The sequence below is a fragment of the Myotis nattereri genome (assembly GCF_964212035.1).
Source record: "Myotis nattereri genome assembly, chromosome: 1".
Lineage (NCBI taxonomy): Eukaryota > Metazoa > Chordata > Mammalia > Chiroptera > Vespertilionidae > Myotis > Myotis nattereri.
This window is the reverse complement of record NC_138075.1, coordinates 10,162,915-10,181,186: the sequence shown is the minus strand read 5'-3', so window position 1 is coordinate 10,181,186 and position 18,272 is coordinate 10,162,915. Positions and strand designations below refer to the sequence as shown.

Here is an 18,272-nt window from a genome sequence, read left to right as displayed (position 1 = left end):
TATGAGCAAGGCCTCCAATTTAAGTTCTTCTAGGTAGTTTGGGGAGGGGGGGGCGGTGCTGGAATAAGTTTCTCTTGAGCCCTCATAATAACCTGCATACTACAGAGGCACATTTTGGGGTGACTCATTCTGAACCCCTACACTAGCAACAGGGCCAGGGTGGGGCTTCATCTGGTGTCCTCACCTGAGGAATTCCATCTTCACAGAGCAGGTGAGCAGTGGGCCTGTGGAAGGGTCTGATCGGCCCAACTTGGGTCACATGCTCACCCTTGTGCCTCTGTGGGCACAAGGAGAGAGCCTCGGGGCTGGTCCCATGGAACCCAGGCTTTGAGGGGCCCAGGGAGCTGAAGGAAACCTCTTTTGGGGGAAGATGTGGAAAAGTGGGATTACTGACAGCTCATATCAGCGTAGAAGAGCCTGAGGGACTGTTGTCGATGCTATAGTTAGATAGATCTTATCCCTGGGGCCCAGGGAGGCCTGGGAGTGGTCGATGGGCTTGTTTTAGCAACAGCAAAGGACTACTAATGGCACTCTTGGGGCAGGGGGTGCCTTCTGGCCACCCCACTTGTACTTGTGACTTGTACAAGCTGAGGCATGAGGAAGTGACTTGTCCCAGGCTACCCAGCTGGAAGGCCTGGGGTTAGATTTGAATACAAGTTTGTCGTCGAAGCCTGTGTTTTCAATCAGGGAGCTACAGTGCTGTCCGGGGAGATGTGGAGAAGCTGTTCCCACCCAGTGAGGAGACAGTTTAGCCTCCAGAGGAGAGGAAAGGTCAGTGGGTCACGGCCATGAACTAATGGGGGCTGTGTGGGAATCTGAGCAGGGGAGGAAGTGGAGTGGCTGGAGCAGTCAGGGTGGCTTCCAAGAGGCTGTATTTTTTTAAAATAATAGTTTAAGATGTAATTCACATAACATACAATTCACCCACTTAAAGTGTACAATTCAATCTTTTCAATGTAGCCACAAAGTTATGCAACCATCACCACAATCAATGTTAGAACATTTTCTCCCCGGGAAGAAACCCTGTAACCATTAGCAGCCAACCCCCACCCTCCCCTCTCCTCCAGCCTCTGGCAACCACCAATGGACCGTCTCTACGGATTTGTCTATTCTGAACATTTCATGTAAATAGTACCCTACAATATGTGGTCCTCTGTGACTGGCTTCTTTCCCTTAGCGTAATGTTTTCCCGGCTCATCCATGCTGTAGCATGTATCATATGCCATCCCGTTTTACGGCCTAATAATATTCCATTGTATGGGTATGTCAGCAGCAGAAATGCAACACCAGGGGCTAGACCAGTGGAGTCACGCCAGACCTTGGCTCAACAACCTGGGTACTTGAGTTCTGGCTAGGAAAGAATTCAGAGAAAAAGACTCAAACTATAAGAGAAAGTTTATTTAGAAAGTCACAGAGGTAGGGGAAGTGAGCCGTAGAAGAAATGGGCTCAGGAAACCAGAGGCAAAAGATGGGCCCTTGGAGCTTAGGAGAAAGAGAAGCAAGAAAAATGCACCCAGGGGGAGGGGTGGGGGAAGGGCACAGGCATGCTCCATAGAGAGAGCCTTACAGGGCCCTTGCCCTGAGGTGTCAGGGGAGAATCTCAATAGAATATTCAGCTTTCCAGCTGTGCCCTTTCAGGGTTGAGGCCTCACTAATTGGTCGGCCCCAGGGCAGGGGGTCATTAGTCATTGCAGCTGGTCCTGATGTCAGCCATGGCATCTCCGGCCTGGTTCTGATGCTTTTCTGGGCCTGGAGCTGAAACACAGATGAGGCCTACATGTCATCTCCAAGGTTACTGGGTAAGGGAGTGGTGGTTCTAGGGCAGTGGTTCTCAACCTTGGCCGCACATTAGAATCACTTGGGAATCTTTTTAAAATCCTGATTTCTGGGCCTCATCCTCCAGAAATTCTGTTTCTTTGTTACTAATGTTGTGGCCCCACCTCATCACAAAGAAACAGAATTCCCAGAGGATGAGGCCCAGAAATCAGGATTTTCAAAAGATTCCCAGGTGATTCTAATGTGCGGCCAAGGTTGAGAACCGCTGTTCTAGGGCTTGGAGTTTTGCCCATTGCTAGGCACCCAGGGCTACCTGCCCCGTTGACCCTCTGCACCTGGCCTGTCGGTCCGACGCTGGTCCTGCCTGTCTAACCGCCTGCTACAGATAGGCCGCGTCGTGTTCCTCGGTTCATTAACTGATGGACACTGGGTTTGTTTCCACTTGGAGGCTGTTATGAATAACACTGCTACGGACACTCACGTACACGTTTTTGTGTGAACATATATTTTCATTTCTGTAGGGTAGATACCTAGGAGTGGAATTGCTGGGTCATACGTTTTGCCTTTTGAGGAGCTGCCAGACTTTCCCAAAGCGGCGGCACCCTTTCACACTCCCACTTGGGGCTGCACTTTTAATGCATTTCTCTCCCATTCCTGCCAGGCTGACTTGAATGTCAGGAAAGACAGGGAGGCGCAGGTGAGAGGAGAGCAGCAGGGCAGAGGCATGGCGGCCTCATGAGGCCTTTACCAGAGCCTCGGTCCTGTCTGCACTCCAGCTCACCGTGTGGTCTCAGTTTCCTTATTTATCAGAGGAAGGTGTTGACCAGTGGGTCTCAACTAGGACGGTTTTGATCCCCCCGCACCCCCCCCCCTCCAGGGACATCTCAAATGTCTGGAGAAAGTTTTGCTTATGATAAGGAGAAAGTGAAGCTACCGGTATCTAGTGGGTAGAGACCATGAATGCTGCTAAATATCCGACAATGCAGGCGACAGGGCCATCAACAAAGCATTAACCTGGCCCCAGGAGTGACAAGGCTGAGACACCTTGCATTAGACTGCGGTGACTTCATAGTGTTCAGTCTGCTCACTGTGAAACGCTCTGAGGGCATTTTTGAGAGTCCAGGCACTTAGCATAGAGGCCTCACCGCTCCCACGGGAGTTGCTGTGCATGTTGTATATTTCCAAGCTGATTAGCTTTCACCCTCTGCGCCCATCTAGGTGTGGTACCCGACAGATAAATTAGGTCCCTGGCTTGGCCAGGGAGGGGGGGGGGGGGCGCTGACTGCCTTGTAAGATAGTGAGCTCATCGTCAGTGGAGGCATCCAAGAAGAGGAAGCGTGGCCACCTGTCAGGGGTGTGAAGGAGGCGCTCTGTGTCTGTTCTGGGGCTGGCCCTGGGCGACTGGGGGCTCCTTGTCCCGCGAGTGCCCAGCGCAGAGCTCCTGGCCTCCCCACCTGCCAGTCCGCGGCCGTGGCGGGCAGGAGCCGCGAGCGCTCTCCTCCCCACGCGACTCTTCGCCAAGTTGGAGCGGTTTCTCTGAGTTTCCCTCCCGGCTCTCCGGGAGCCTCCCGGGCCACGGCGGCAGCCCCAGCCCCGCCGAGGCAGCACCCGCGGTGGGGCGCCCGCGCCCGGCGCCTCCGCCCGGCACCGCCCGCGCCAGGCCCGGCCCCGGGGGCGCGGCCGCCGGTTTCCGTGTGCCCCGGGAGGGCTCCGGGCCGCGAGCCGCCGCGGAAAGGCTTTTGACAAAACCCCCTTGACCACCAAGGCCAGCCTCTTCCTGCGAGCCCCGCTCGCTCGGAGACAGGAAGTAGCCGGGAGCGGGCGCCCAGAGCCCAGAGCGCGGCGGTTCCCCTCGGCGCGCGGCTGCGGCGGCGCCCGCCGGCCCTTCCCGAGGGCGGCGCTGGGGCATGCGGGCGCCCGGACCCCCGCGGCCCCCGCCGCCCGGCGCCTGAGCCTCCGCTGCGGTCCGCGAGCTGCCGGCGGCATGAGCCGACGCGCCGGGGCGCTGGCGCGCGAGGACCCTGCGGGGTAAGTCCGGGGCCGAGCCCCCTCCTGCCGGGGTGTCCCCGGTCCCCCGTCCCCCGTCCCCCGTCCTCCGGCCGCGTCCTGCCGCCCCACCCGCATCCCCGTCCCCGGGAGCGCTCGGAGCTCCGGAGGAGCCTCGGGGTGTCCGGCTGAGACCCCAACCCTGGCTACGGCCAAGGCCGAACCTCCGTCCAGCGCGGAAGGGGGCGGCCCTGGTGAGTCCGCGGGACCCGGAGACTTGGCCAAACTTTCCAGCCCAGGCGGCGCTCGCCGGAACCCAGCCGGTGCTCCACGCGGCGCGGGTGCCCGAAGGGCGTCTGTCTCTACCTGTCAGAGCCGGGCGGGGGGGGGGGGGGGCGTGTGGACGTGGCCCGCCGGCCGCCTGTCCCTCCTGAACTTTGGATGCAAACACCCGCGGCTCCGCCTGCTCGCCAGGCGTGCACAGGCGCCAGTGCGGGCAGGACTTGGGGTGGGGGACCGGGGTCCCCGTTACTTGTAACTTCGGGCGCCCGCAGCCCCCAAATGGCCAGCCCGCCTGGACTGAGGACCCACCGGGATCCCCTCCCCCGCCCCTCCGTGGCGTCCGGGGACCGTGACCTTCGGACCGGCCTTTGCCAAGCCGGGTGCTTGGGGAGGGACCAGGGCGCGCGTGGGCTGAGCGTGTCCTAAGGCATCTCCGAAGGGAGGGTGCAACTTGGAATGCGTGGAGCCGAACCGGTATGGGAACCAGGTCTCTGGGGACTAGTTTCACCGCCTCGAAACCAGGGGCTTTGGGAGAGCACCCTGGGCGCGCTCCGCGGAGGTTCCCTGGCCTCACTCTGCCCAGCAGGCGCCCAGGAAAGCCAGCGGGGGGCGGGGGGGGGGGAGCGGGGGGGCGCGGGGAGGAGGCTTTGGTTCGCAGGCAGATTCCTGGGAAAGACTCTTAGAACCTTTCTGGGTGCCAAGGTTGATGGGCGAGCACCATTCCCAGGTTTTTTGGTTTAAAAGTTTTGGCCTACTTCTGTGATGGACACCCAGACGCTGCCTGGCCTAGCTCGGTGATCTCAGCTCCCAGGGCCTCAGTTGACCGCTGTGAAACAGGAGGCTTGGGCCCATCTTATGCAGTCCCGATGGAGGGGGGCGGGTTGAGGGGGGCAGCTGGAGGTGATTGGCTCCCACTCTGGTGGGTGGGGTGGCTTGGATGGGCCCTCAAATTCATCTAGATCTGAATGCCTTCCTCCTCCTGCCTCCCCACTCCCCACTCCCACCCCCATTTGTCCCCCCCCCCGCCCCCCCCCCCCCCCATGGTATGCCTGTCCGCTTTCCCTTGGAAGTGACTTCTGGAAAGACAAATGCCATCCAGTGGGAGGAACTGGGAGTTCCCTTGGGGAAGGCTCCCCTAACCCCCACCCACCCAGGGGCAAGTATCTGGTACACCCAATATTTCTGGGTGGAGCTGGTAAGGAGGAGTTTCCCTGGGAGGAAAGGGAGGTGAGAGGCCAGAGCCCTGAGCTCTCCGACTTCCCATTTTCCTCCCAGGGGTGACTTAGCCTGACCCACTTCCTCTTGCCTCTCTTTGTTCATTAGTGGGCCCCGTTACTTAACCTCTCTGTGTCTCAGTTAACTCATCTATAAAATGAGTAATAACTACCCCTTACAGTTGTCTTTGAGGATTCAATGAGATAATGCATAAAAGAGCTTTGTGCCTTGGCCTTCGTTATTATTTGTCAATGAAGGCAACCCCTCTGTTCGCCAGCTGTGTAACCTTGGACAAGAGACCTGGCCTTCGCCACATCTGTCTGTTGGGGATGATGATCACACCCACTCATAGGATTGTTATGAGGATTGGATGAGCTAAGGGTTAACACACGAACTGAGCTGGGGACCCCGGACCAGGGACCCGGCAGGGTGTAGGGGTGCCGCGGGGTGAAGGATGCTCCAGGATCTTGTCAGGCCTTCTTAGAACAGTGCTGGGCAGATCCTATGGGTCAGATGAATATTGGTTTGTCGCTGAAAATGTTGCTTTATTTAAGAAGACCTTTTGAGTTAGAAGGGTTCCTAGATCCTATCTCCTTTACCCTTGCACCACGTACAGCAAGCATGTCAAACTCAAAGGCTAACACGGGCCAAATAAACCTAGGCATGCGGCTGGCGGGCCAAGGGTTTGACATGCTTGAGGTATAAGAATCCCTTTGACATTTCTGAAAGGCCTGGTGACAGAGCTTGCCCCCACTCGACAGGCAGCTTACCTGAGAAAGGAATTCCTGAACTTGAGTTGCAGTCTGCCTCCTTCTAACATCTGCCATTGGAGTCCCTGCTCTCCCCTCAGGAGCCCAATCCTTTTTGCCTCTCAGGTGCTGGAAGGCAGCTTTCAGGTGCAGCCCCTGCAGCCCCTGCTCCCTGGGCCACTGCACACCTTCCGGGCCCCGGGTCCTCAGCTGAGCACAGCTTTCCACCTGGCTTCCCAAAGCCCCCTCCTTCTCAATGGTGGGAAATGGGTGCTCCAACAGCTGGGGAACGTCTCCCACCCTCAACCCCCAGGGACTCGGATGGTATCCCTTGGGTGTTGGCCCCCTGGAATAGGAGGGTGAGGGTCTTGGCAAGCAAGCTCTGTCTACTTCTGGTTGAAAATGTCAACTGGGGACAAAGAAAATGCAGACAGGATGCCCAGTGCCACGGGCACAGACACTTTCTCCCTCCGTTCAGGGTTCTGCTGATTCATGCAAGGTTCATTCCACAGACAGTGTCTGCATGAGGTGTGGGCGGGGCCCAGCATTTAACCAAGACCCTGCCCCCTTGCCGCTGACATTCCCAGGAAAAGAGGCAGAAAGTCCAGATGAGGGGCGTGGGGAACCCAGAGGGGCTGTTCTGAAGCAGGTGGTCAGGGACGTCCGCTCCAAGGAGGTGGCATCTGTGAGAGGCCTGAAGGAAGGAGGGAGAGTGAGGCAAGACCTGGGGGATGTGCTTGGCCTGTTAGGAACTCTGGGAGGAGTGGAGTGTGGGTGACGAGGACAGATGACGGCTGGTCAAGTGGGGGAAAGGCTTTGGGGACCAAGTGAGCCAGGCCCATGGATGGGGTTTGCACAGAGGGGTGACCTGATTTAGTGTGGGCTGTACTGAGGACAAGACTGTGGGAGGCCCCTGTGGGAGGCCCCTGTGGGGTGTGGTGGCCAGGACAGAGGATGGAGGCAGGGACGGAGTGGGAGTGGAAATGTGGACGCTGGAGCACAGGCCGTGCTGATGGGTGGGAGGGGAGGAGGGAGAGGCCAAGGCATCCAGGATGCCTCTGTGATGGGAGGCAGGGTGGGGGGTTGAGGGGGTGGGGTGGGGACAGCTCAAGGGCCAGGTGCTGAATTTTGTGCAGGGGTCGCTGAGGGTGTGAATGCTTAGAGCCCACACTCTCATGTGCTTGATAAATTGAGGGCCTGCTTAAGATTTCATTTGTAAAAGGATTCCACACTCAGAAAAAAATGTGCTCATCACAGACCTAATCCAATCCCCAAATGTAACAACCAGGAAATGCGGACCCCAAAAGAGGAAGTGCCTTACCCAAGGTCTTAGGAGCCCAGGGTGGAGCTGGGCCTAGAACTCTGGGCTCCTGAACCCGGGGTCTGCCAGGGGCTGCCCCAGCAACAGAGACCAGTGATGAATTCAGGGACCCAGCTCCCAGCTCCAGCTCTGCCCACTGACCTGGGCCTCTTTGCTTTCGGGGGCTAATGCTCCCCGGTGCTCCTGGCTGGTGCTCAACTGGGAGACCCACCCCCTTCCACACCCTAAAAGAAACTCTGGCCTGCAGGCTCACAGTCCAGACCTGCACTCTGGGCCCTGTAAAGCCCCCATGTACCTCCTCCCCCACCTGCCCCCCATTAGGAAGTCACCTTTAGAGCCAAGTGAGGGGCCAGGAGTCACCTCATTCTAGGCAAGTCGGCTTAGAGACAGTCAGGGCTGCTCTGACGGCCAACTCTAGAAGTTTTGGTTGCTATAACTATTACCCCAAACCTGCTATTCATCCTGCAACCCAGGGGTGTCCAAAACATGGGCATTTTCTTTGAGGTGGAGCTAAAGGTGGAAATCACAACTTTAATGACTTTTCTAAACTGTTGGTCTTCCCTCCATTCCTCCCCCTCCCCATGCATGACCCCTTCTGCTGGCATGGTTTTGTCTGATAGAGACAGATGACAGCTACTCCAGGCCCAATGAGGAAAGAAGCATGCCCCGCCCAGCCCCCTAATCACGCTTAGGTGCCACAATCTCGTATTAAGAACAGACCCCTAGAGGAATCCCTGTTCTTCCTACCCACTCCAGTCCTGCATGAAACCAATGTGCAACTTCACCGTTCTGCCCTCCGACATGCAGAATTGCCCACAGGCTCCCCAGCTTTGCACACGGTGCTGCTACCTCCTCCAGGAAGCTGTCCATCCCCCAGTTCACAGAGATTTCTCCTCTTTGAATCCTCAAAAACCTTTTCACGTGGACTACTTATTTGCCTAGCATCTTTAGAGAAGCCAAACCCCTTTTAATATCATGTCTTCCTACTTAGATTAGAAACTTCCAAATTAAAGGGACCAGATCTTTCAGTTCCATATCTTCCTGTCCTGCATACAGTTGGCACTCAGTAAATGTCGGAGGAGGAGGATATGCTGAATGGCATTTTCAAAATCGCCTCGGCGCCTTCTCTTTTATATCTGGATGCACCCGAACCCTTGAAATCATTGGCAAGGCAGCCCGGACCTCGGGGTGGGGCCCGGAAGGGTGGGGCCCAGGGTTGGGCGGTGAAGCGCCCCCTCCCCCAGTCTGGCTGGCTTCCCGGGGAATTGAGTGGAGACCCTGTGTAGCCCCCACTCCCAGTTACGTTTCCCTCAGCCCCTCAGTCCGCTGAGCTCCCCCACTTCTTTGGGAGAGAGGCTGGGAGCAGGTGAAGCCGGCTCTTGGATGGACACTACGTCCTCAGATGAAAGAACGGAGTTCGCTGGGTGTACAGGCTCTGGGGGAGCCCTGCTGGGTCGGCAGGTCCCCGATGCAGGTCTGTGGTCCACTGAGAACTTAGGACAGATGTTGTGTGTGTGTAAGTGTGGTGTGCATATCAGCCAAGGTTGCCAAGCTATCTTTTCTTGGGCAGAACTGTGCTTTATTCTGAGATTAGGTCTTTTATGAAAGGATTGGGTGAGTTGATGGTGGTTGTTGGTTTTTCATATCTTTTTAGCAAAATAAAAGGCTGCTGAAGGAAAGTCTGGCGCACACTGCCCTGGTTGCTCCCCTGGAGTTCATCCATCTCGGGCCCCCTGCCCCGCACCACCCTGTCCCTGGCAGCGGGAGTCGGCCTAATTGTACGGCTCTGTGCTGATGGGAAGATGCCTAGGGACTCGCATGTCGCAGGACGTCAGGGAGTTGGAGGACCTCTGTGGGGTCCCCTCTGCTGATTTGGGATTGTGCTCTGGGAAGCAGGCGCCTTCCTCTCTGGGCCTCAGTTTCTCTGTTAAAATGAACTCAGTGATGTCTGAGGTCCCGCTGGGCCTGACATCCGGTGCTTCCCCAAAAGACCGGCCAGCGAGCAGGGGGAGCTGGTACCCTAGAGCAGCCGTGGAGTTCAGGGATGGAAGTGCCGTGCGCAGAGGGGACAGCCGTCTCCTTCAGCCCATGGAACAGTCTGGAACATACGGGTACGCTTTCACGAGAGACGGAGACCCGAAAGGAGACCGGGCCATCACCCTGGCCCGTGCCTGGAAGGGAATGGTTGTTTTCACTGCTGAGGGGGTCGTTTTGAACAACTAGTTCTGAAGACAGTGCGTTGGCTGGGGAAAGGCCCTGCCTTCCTGGTGGGAGTGGCCGCCGGATGGCGGGTGGGAAGGGGATGTTGGCGTGGCTCTCGGAGTGGGATGGATCTGGCTGTTTTGCATGGGAGCCAGGGAGACACAGAGGCGGTCCCAGCAGCCTCGTGTCGCAGGGCTCCCGGCTGGAAGGCCGTCCCTGTCGGAGCTACAGGGACAAGTTGCACGGGAGCCTGCCAGGGAGGCTGAGGCTGCGGAAAGCGCTCCTTGCCAGGTGGGCCAGGCCCCACAGCACGCCTGGTGGTGCCCCAAGAGGGCCAGCCGGTCCCTGCGCAGGTGGGGGCCCCAGTGACATGGTGTGCCTCTGCTGCCCCCCCACATACACACACATACACATACACGAACACACACATATAAACACATGCATGCACACACGCACACATACAAACACACATATGCACACATGTACACACATACATGCATACACACACTCTCTCCAGTGAAACCAGCCCCTTCCCTCTGCCTTGAAGGAGAAGGAGGGGGTGGGTGAGCACAGAGGAGCCCTTCCCTCTGCCCCTGCGTCCACAGGGCAGGGAGGAGGGCCTTACCGACTCCATACCTATGTGGCCTCAGTCTCGGGGCGTCTGATAGAAGACTCTAGAAGCCGCAGTCGTGGCCTCAGCCTCCGGCTCACCCAGACTGCCATAAGCCCCTGTGCAGCCTCAGACGCACCCCCATCCACATGGGTGGTGCTTGGAGGAGGCTCCCCCATGGCTGAGACAACTCTGTGGCCAGGAGCTGCCAAAATGACACAGAACCCCTCGCCCCCATCTGTCCAGTCATTCCCGGGCGCCCCTACCCAGCCGGTATGTGTTTGAACAACAAGCCGCCCGCCCTAGAGTGTCAGTTCCCTTTTAGAAGAACCAGCGCAGGGAGCGGTTGTGGTCAAGCCCTGTCCCCGCCGCCTGTGCACAGAGGCAGCGGCACACTCAGGCCACATCCTGTGGGGCAACTGCACCCCCTGAGGACCCGGCCCTGCACCCTCCGCCCAGGGCCAGGCAGCATGAGAGTCTCCCGGACCTGCTCCCCCCACACGTCAACTCCCCACCCGTCCCCCAAGGAGGCCCCATTGCATCACTGACCCTGGGGTCCTGGTCAAAGCCAGGGACCTTTTGCTCCTTAGGTAAGAGATGGGACTTCAGATGCCAAGCAGCAGCCTGACTCCTTGACTGACATCCAATAGGAGGCGTCAGGGTGAGCCAAGGGCCTGTTTTCTGGAAGACAGAAGGTGGGGCGAGGGTCAGCGCCCAAGAAAGAGAGTGAACCCCGGTGGTAGCAGAGAAACTCCGGCACAGGCTAAGTTGTTCCCGGGTCAGCCACCTCCAGAACCAAAGAAGTAAAGGACTTTGCTTCTGAAATTTACAGCCTGGCCGTCTCTGGCTGGGGGAGCAAGCTGTCAGGGAGGAATTCACTGCGGACCTCGGTCCCCAGCCTCCCTGTCCCCGGCTGCCTCTCAGTCAGTGCCAGAGACTGGTCCCCCACATTTCTCCAGGGCCACTGCGATTCAAGGCCGCGCTTAGCTCCACCGTGGTGACAGTTATTATGCTCCCTTTTCTCTGGTCCTGACATTTTCGACAGCATCCATCTAAAATATATCCAGAGACTCTTTTCTCAACTAATGTCTTTCTCAGCCATCCTCACCCATCCATCTATACAGCTACCTACCCATCTATCCAAATACCTTCCTTCCCTCCTTCCCTCCCTCCCTTCCTCCCTCCATCCCTCCCTTCCTTTCCTCTTTCCTCCCTCCTACCCTTCCTCCCTCCCTTCTTTACTCCTTTCCTCCCTCCCTCCCTTCCTTCTTTCTTTCCTTCTTTCCTTCCCCTCTCCCTCCATCCCTCCATCCACCATCTACCCAATCCACCCAACCACACACCCATCCATCCATCCATCCATCCATCCATCCATCCATCCATCCACTCATCCACTGAACATTCGTTGAACATGCAGGAGTTTCCGGTTTACTAGGGGAAAGAAAAGAGACGTGAACATAGTTGCAGTGCAGGGCGCTGTATGAACACGTGCCAAGGCACCTTTGCACTCAGCTTGCTCAGCAGGAAAGACTCCCCCCCAGAGGTGGCATCGATGGGGTCGTGAAGGATGAGCAGGATGTAACGGCTGAAACCATGCATATGCAGAGGAAGGTGTCCCAGACAGGAGAAAGGCCCAAAGTGGGAAAGTGGAGGAGCAGCTGGGAGTCCCGAACAGCAGCTTTGGGGACAGGGAGGAAGGTTCTTTGTGTGTGAGGGTCCCACTCGGCTACCCGTGGGAACGTTTGGACTTCTCCCACAGTGGCGAAGACCATGGGTCTGCTCTCCCACTTAGCGCTGGGCAACCCTGGGCCAGTCAGAGCACCTGTACCTGCCAGGACACCTCCTTCCTCCTCTTCCTCCTTTGCCAAGTGGAGCCATGATCCCTGCCTCACAGGGTTGTTGCCATGGTTACATGAGAGGATGTTCTTAGCTCTCTGGGCTGTGAGACCCATTGGAGGCTGATACCTGCATGTATATGGGATGTGTGTGTGCCTGTGTGTTGTTGATTTTAAAAAAGATAACATTACATGCCTGATGTTCATATACATACCCACAAAGCAGTGACATTTAAGGCATCGAACAAGGTTACTGTCTTTGTCCAAGTACATGTTTACTTCATTTCCATCTTTATGTGCACAGCTGTGCTCTGTGTATATGTGAATTTGCGTTCCTTTTTTTTACTGTTATTTCCTATACACATTTTTACATGGCATGCTCTGGACATGCTACCTACCTCCCATCATATTAGGATCATTTTAATGGCTGTGGTTGGCATAAATATATGTCGACATCTTTCCAAGTCCCCTCGGTTTTAAAAGAAGCTCCTGAAAACTTATGCGGTTCTAGGGTTTGACACTATTTCCTTGAGATCCATCGCCATCCCAGGGAGTTTGAGTTCGAGGGTGAAGCAGAGCCTGCTGATTGGTCCTGCAGTTCAGCTGGGCGTACATTTTAGCTGAAGCAGCCACTTCCCAGTTTCCTCGCAGCAGGGCCTGGCCATGTGGTGAAGTTCAGGACAGTGAAATGCAAGTGGGGAGTGCAGGTTCCTTGGAGGTGTCCTTAAAGAGAAGGGGCACACTTTTCCTTCCTCTGTCCTGGGTGGAATGCAGACGTGATGGCTGGAATCGAAGCAGCCATCTGGGACTCTGAGGGGAACTTGAGCATGGAAGCTATGCAGGGTGGAGCAACAATATAGTAAGGGTTCAAGACATGTGGGAGCATCATCCCAGCCCTGGACTCCTTATTCAGGCTTTTATATGAGAGAGGAGTACATACCTATCTTATTTATCGCTGTTATGTTGGATTTTCTGTCACCTACAAACTTAACCCTGACACAGAAAGTTCTCTCTCTTGTCACATAGCACCCGATTATATGCCGGAAATAGTAAGCTGCTTTTCGGGGTCACCTGCAAGTCTGTTCCTAGACGAGGTCCAAGAGGAGGAGACAGAGGCATGTTTGCATTGACGGAGGCTCTTACTCCAGGACTAGGCTACGAACTTTTTTTTTTCACATATTGGGTGTTTGTGAGTTTTAGATTTCATTAGAAGCTTCCGACTAGTTACTTTGGTTTGAGTTCCGACTCCCAAACGCTATGCTTTGACGGGGCTGAATAGTGCTAGGTGTGGCCACCGTGCCCCTTCCCTCGGCCTCAGTTCCTCTTCTCTGCTTCAGGTGGAGAACTCTCCTGGGTTAACTCTCCCTGTGCTCCTTCTGAGGCTGGCTCTCCCACCGCACCAGCACAGGCAGGCCGGGACCCAACCTGCACAGGCCTGTGTGCTTGCCGGCTGCCATCATTCATTCATTCATTCACTCATTCACTCACTCATTCACTCACTCATTCACTCACTCACTCATTCACTCACTCATTCACTCACTCACTCATTCACTCACTCATTCACTCATTCACTCACTCATTCACTCATTCACTCACTCATTACTTCTTTATCAAGCACATGCTGGGTGTCAGGCTGTTTGAGCTGACGACTGGCCACTGGTCACCTTGAGTGGCCCTGGGCATGGGCCCTTATGCATGGCCAGGGATTGAGCAGGCGGGCCTGTCTCGAGAGGCTGGTCAAGCGCCCCTTGAAGTGGTTTGAAAGCCAATGGGTTGTCCCCCCTTGCTCTAACATGGTCAGGCGTCAGCGCTCTTTAATGCTCTGGAAACCCCTAGCCCAGGCCCTGCTCACAGATGAGTCTGAGGCTCAGAGAGGGGAAGGGGTTGCCCCGAAGTCTCAAGGCTGGACCTAGGCCCTTTCGAGACTGTGCAGACACCCAAGCCCGCTCCCTTGACTGAGGCCCTGGAGATGGGGAGCGGGGGTGCTCGGCACATCAGCCTCCACCCGCCGCCTCTCCCTCCAGCCTCTGGAAAGTGCTGAGCTCTCTCCTCTGGCAGGGACTAAGCACAGATGCCCCAATTCCGCCTCCTGCAAGAAGCCTTCCAGGCTGTCAGGCCTCCAGGGCTGCTGCATCAGCTGTGCAGGTGGTTCACTGCACGAAGCACCTGGCTGAGAGCGAAGCAAGCGGGGACTGGCACTTCATCCTCTTGCCCAGCTGAGTGTGGTGTCAGGTGTGTGTGTGTTGGGGGGGGCGGGTGAGGGGGTGAGGGGGTGACCCACCTCCACAGGGAGCAAGCAGCACCTTTTCTAATTGACACAGAGGTGCCACATAGGCTGCCAGGGACCCCAGCCAGCAGAAGACCCAGCAGCACCCTCATAGCTTCCCTGCTTTGAGAATGTTCTCCTTCTGTGACCCCGCTAGGCTGTCTGCTCCTGAGGGCAGAGGGAGGGACTCCAGGGAGAGGGAGCTGCCTTTGCCAGATCCTTCTGCGGTGGCACAGAGCGATCCATGCAGAGGACGCTCGTGCAGCATCGGTGAGAGCCGAGCTGAGCGGGGCTGGGAGTTTCCAAGGTGAACGTGGGGCGGGGGTGAGCCAGCATGGCCGTGCCGGGGGGCTGCGGGCTCGTGCGCCTGACGCTCTGTGTGGATGGAGGGTGGGCTGTGCAGGAGAGGACCAGATAGCCGAGGCTCTGGTGAAGATTGAGACAGATGTGTTCCTCCATTTTTTAAAAATGCATTTTTATTGCTTTCAGAGAGGAAGGGAGAGGGAGAGAGAGATAGAAACGTCAGTGATGAGAGAGAATCATTGATCGGCTGCCTCTACTGGGGATGGAGCCTGCAACCCAGGCACGTGCCCTTGACTAGAATCCAAACCAGGACCCTTCAGTCCACGGGCCGACACTCTGTCCCCTGAGCCAAACCAGACAGGGCTGTTCCCTCATTTTTTGAGTTGAGTTATGTATTAGTCTCCTAGGGCCGCTGTCCCCAAGCTACACAAACTGGGAGGCTCACACAGCGGAGGAAGTCCCAGGGCGAGGCAGCTGAGGGCCACGGGCCCTCTGAGACTCTGGGTGAGTCCTTCCTCGCCTCCTCCAAGCGCTGGTGGCCCTGGGCCGTCCTTGGGGTCCCTTGTCTGGCAGCTGTGCCGCTCCAGCCTCTGCCTCCATGGCCGCATAGTGCCTTCACTCTGTGTGTCTGTGTTTCTTCTTCAAAGGACACCAGTCATAGTGGATGACCTCATCTTAACTACTTACACCTGCAGTGACCCTGTTTCCAAATGAGGCCGCCTTCTGAGGTCTTCAACGTGTCTTTCAGGAAGACACAACACACCCACAAACGAAGATGTACATGGGGTGAAATTCACGCTTCTGAGCGTACGTTTCTGCCCATTTTGGCAAACGTAGACAGTCCCGTAACCACCACCACAGTCGAGATACAGGGCAGTTCCGTCCCCCTCCAAAACTCCCCTGTGCCTTTTTCTCGTCAGCCCCGTCCGGGCCCCCTAAACCCTGGCAGTCACTCCTCTCTCCATCCTTGCGTTCTGCCTTTTGGAGAAAGCCAGGTGAAAGCCGCCTGTGAGCCTGGCTCCTGTCACTTCGCTGAATGCATCGGGGACCAGTTCCTCCTGTGCGTGTCATGTGGGGCTCCTGTATTGCTGAGAGAATGTCCTCCGTGGCGCATCGCCGTTTGCTTAGCCATCAGCCACTGCGGCGCATCTGGGTTGTCTCCAGTTTGGGGCAATTACAAACAAAGCCGCTGCGAACATTTGCGTGGGGAATAGGGTTTTGCGTGGGGAACCACATGGGCTGGCTTGCATTCAGGTTGCTGTGGGAGGAAGGGCATGGGGTCGGGGCGGGGGGCATATGGGGAGACTGGAAGGAGGCCAGCAGTGATGGTGGCCTGGCCTAGGCTCTCGGCAGCAGGGACAGGGAGAAGCAGCCCCACGGAGGTGTATCTAGGAGGTAGAGTGGACAGACCTGGTGCTGATGGGGTGTGCGCCCCGGGGCCAAGGAGGCCGCCTTTATTGCCTCCCGCTCGCCCGTCCTCCGTCTCCCCAGGGGAGGATGGCTGCTGTGGCCCAGCATGGCTCTCTGGACGTGTGGACGCTGAGAGGTGGAAGAGATCAGCGTAGGGGTTATGGGTGCGGGCGCTGGATCGAACTGTCAGAGTTCACATTCCGCTCTGTGGCTCAGTTTTCTCATCTGTAAAATGGGGCGCCTACAATGCCTAATTCATAGTGCTGTTGATGTGTTCCATGCGTTAATCCATGTAAGGAGCTTGAACAGAGTTCGACTCACTCGGTGTTTAAGGAATGTAGTCCTTGGTCTTCCGAATGGCTCTTACTCCATACCCCTGAGTCCACTCCACTCACCCCTTTGGCCACAAGCCACCCCGTAGGGCTGTGGGGGGCATCCTCATGTGCACCCCCGTCCTTTGCCAGGCCTGTCCTGACTTGCTGTGAGACCTGGAGCTGGCTCCCTGACCCGATCATTGCTTCCTCCGTTCATACAGAGCCCCACTGTGTGCTGGGCTCAGTGCGAGGAAGCGTGTGGCGCAACAGCCCCCACACAGTATGCTCTTCATAAAAACTTAAGATTGTGTGACCTGCTCATGACACAATGAGGGGAAGCCCAGGTGAGTGGCTCTCGGGACACCCCTAGGTGTCAGGGCTGGCAGAGGCTCCCCCAAAGCTGCCGCAGATATCTTCCTCTATTTTCCCGGCCAAATATAAACTCTGCCTCCGACAGGAACTGGCCAGCGTGGCAGCCAGGCAGCCTCAGCAGCTAAACTAGTCGCCTGGCCTGGACCACGGGGAGTGTGCGGTGGGTTCAAGTTCAAATGGCACAGCAGCTCCCAGTGTCGGAGGAGAGCCCTGCTCTGAGACCAGGGTCTGTCCAGGTTGGCCACGAGGGGTGCCAGCCTCATGAAGGGACATTTGCAGTCCATCCTCATGACACACAGGTTCAGAATCTGTCAACTCGCCTACTTGCCAAAATGCATTTGTTACCCCCAAACTGTAGTGCCTGGGGAGTCACTTGCAGACGTGGCCGATGAGGAAAAATGTGAATCTCCTGACAGGCACGCCCCCACCTGAGGCCGCATGAGGGGACGCCCAGCCTTCCTGGCCCAATGCTCACACTTCAAACAAGTGTCCCTGTCGGGGTCTAGCTCGTGCCACGTGTTTCACACTTGTAGGCCTTTTGCGGATGGTTTTGCTGTTTAAAAGGTCTACCACGTCTAGTGCTGAAGTGCTGTCCAGTGTTTGTAACAGCGAGAAGGCTGCGCGGGGCCTCACGGAGGACACGCGTGTTAGATAAGCTGCGGTCAGGCCCGAGTTACCTGTGCTGTCGGTCTTGAGTTCAGTACTAATGAATCGATGACACATGCTAAATAAGGTGTCTTTGAACAGAAACACATGCAAAAAGAGGTGGTGTGTTGATCCGTTGACAAAAATGTGATCAGAGGTTGGCAGGAACCCACCCCTGTGCCTTCCCTGGCGCGATGGTTTGGAATTTGCTAATTCAGTGCTCACGGGGACTTCATGGAACACAACTGCCCCCAGAGAATGAGAGTGGCTGCATCTCCATCATGGAGGTAAACGACCCCAGATCACTGCCCGGCGCTGTCTCCGCGCCCCCCATCAGCAGTTCATCCCTCCGGGGGAAGAAGTGCCCGTCTTATGTAAGGTCTTTCTTTAAAATGCACTGTCCCTCCGCTCTCTCAGCCCGGTCCCCGCTCCCCTCCAGTGAAATTCAAGGAAAGGACAGTTCCCAGGAAAAGGTGTGATTTCATATCCGGTGATTCTGATAGAAGAAGCTAATAGAAGAATCGATCGAGGCCAGTGTAAAGTGGGGATTGTTGGCATTCAGAGATTGGACACTTACAATGACAGCAAGTATGTCTCGCGGGCTGACTTCAGGCCCCTCGACTAAGAGCTTTATCTGTTAATAGTCACAGCCTGTGAGGCTGGGGTTCCAGGGCCCAATGTACAGGCGAGGAAACTGAGGCACGATAAGCAACTTGATCGAGGCTCCCCGCCATCAGCGACAAAGCCAGGACCTGAATCCAGGTTTGTCCGAGTCTGAGACCTCTGTCCTGAGCCCCAGAACTCCCTGCAGGCCTGTGTTGCACCCCAAGGTTGCAGGGCCCTGCTGCGCCCCTCTATCCTGGTGTGCCTGCATCCTGGGAGGGCACTGCTGGGACCTCCCCCAGCCTCCGAGTGTCCCTGAGGGGGTGACCTCCCAGCCCCACCCTGAGTTGGCCGGATGGACCAGGTGAGTAAGTCCAGCACCA

At 56.7% G+C, this 18,272-nt stretch overlaps 1 protein-coding gene across 1 annotated transcript in view; it reads left to right on the top strand.

Annotated features, from left to right (window-relative positions):
* The first annotated feature begins 3,616 nt into the window (after positions 1-3,616).
* Positions 3,617-18,272, top strand: part of RIN3 (Ras and Rab interactor 3) — a 111,885-nt gene continuing 97,229 nt past the window's right edge. The window contains exon 1 of the mRNA XM_081097362.1: positions 3,617-3,804. Coding sequence (XP_080953488.1) covers positions 3,761-3,804 — 44 coding nt within the window. The 5' untranslated portion in view covers positions 3,617-3,760. The remainder of the gene's footprint in view (positions 3,805-18,272) is intronic.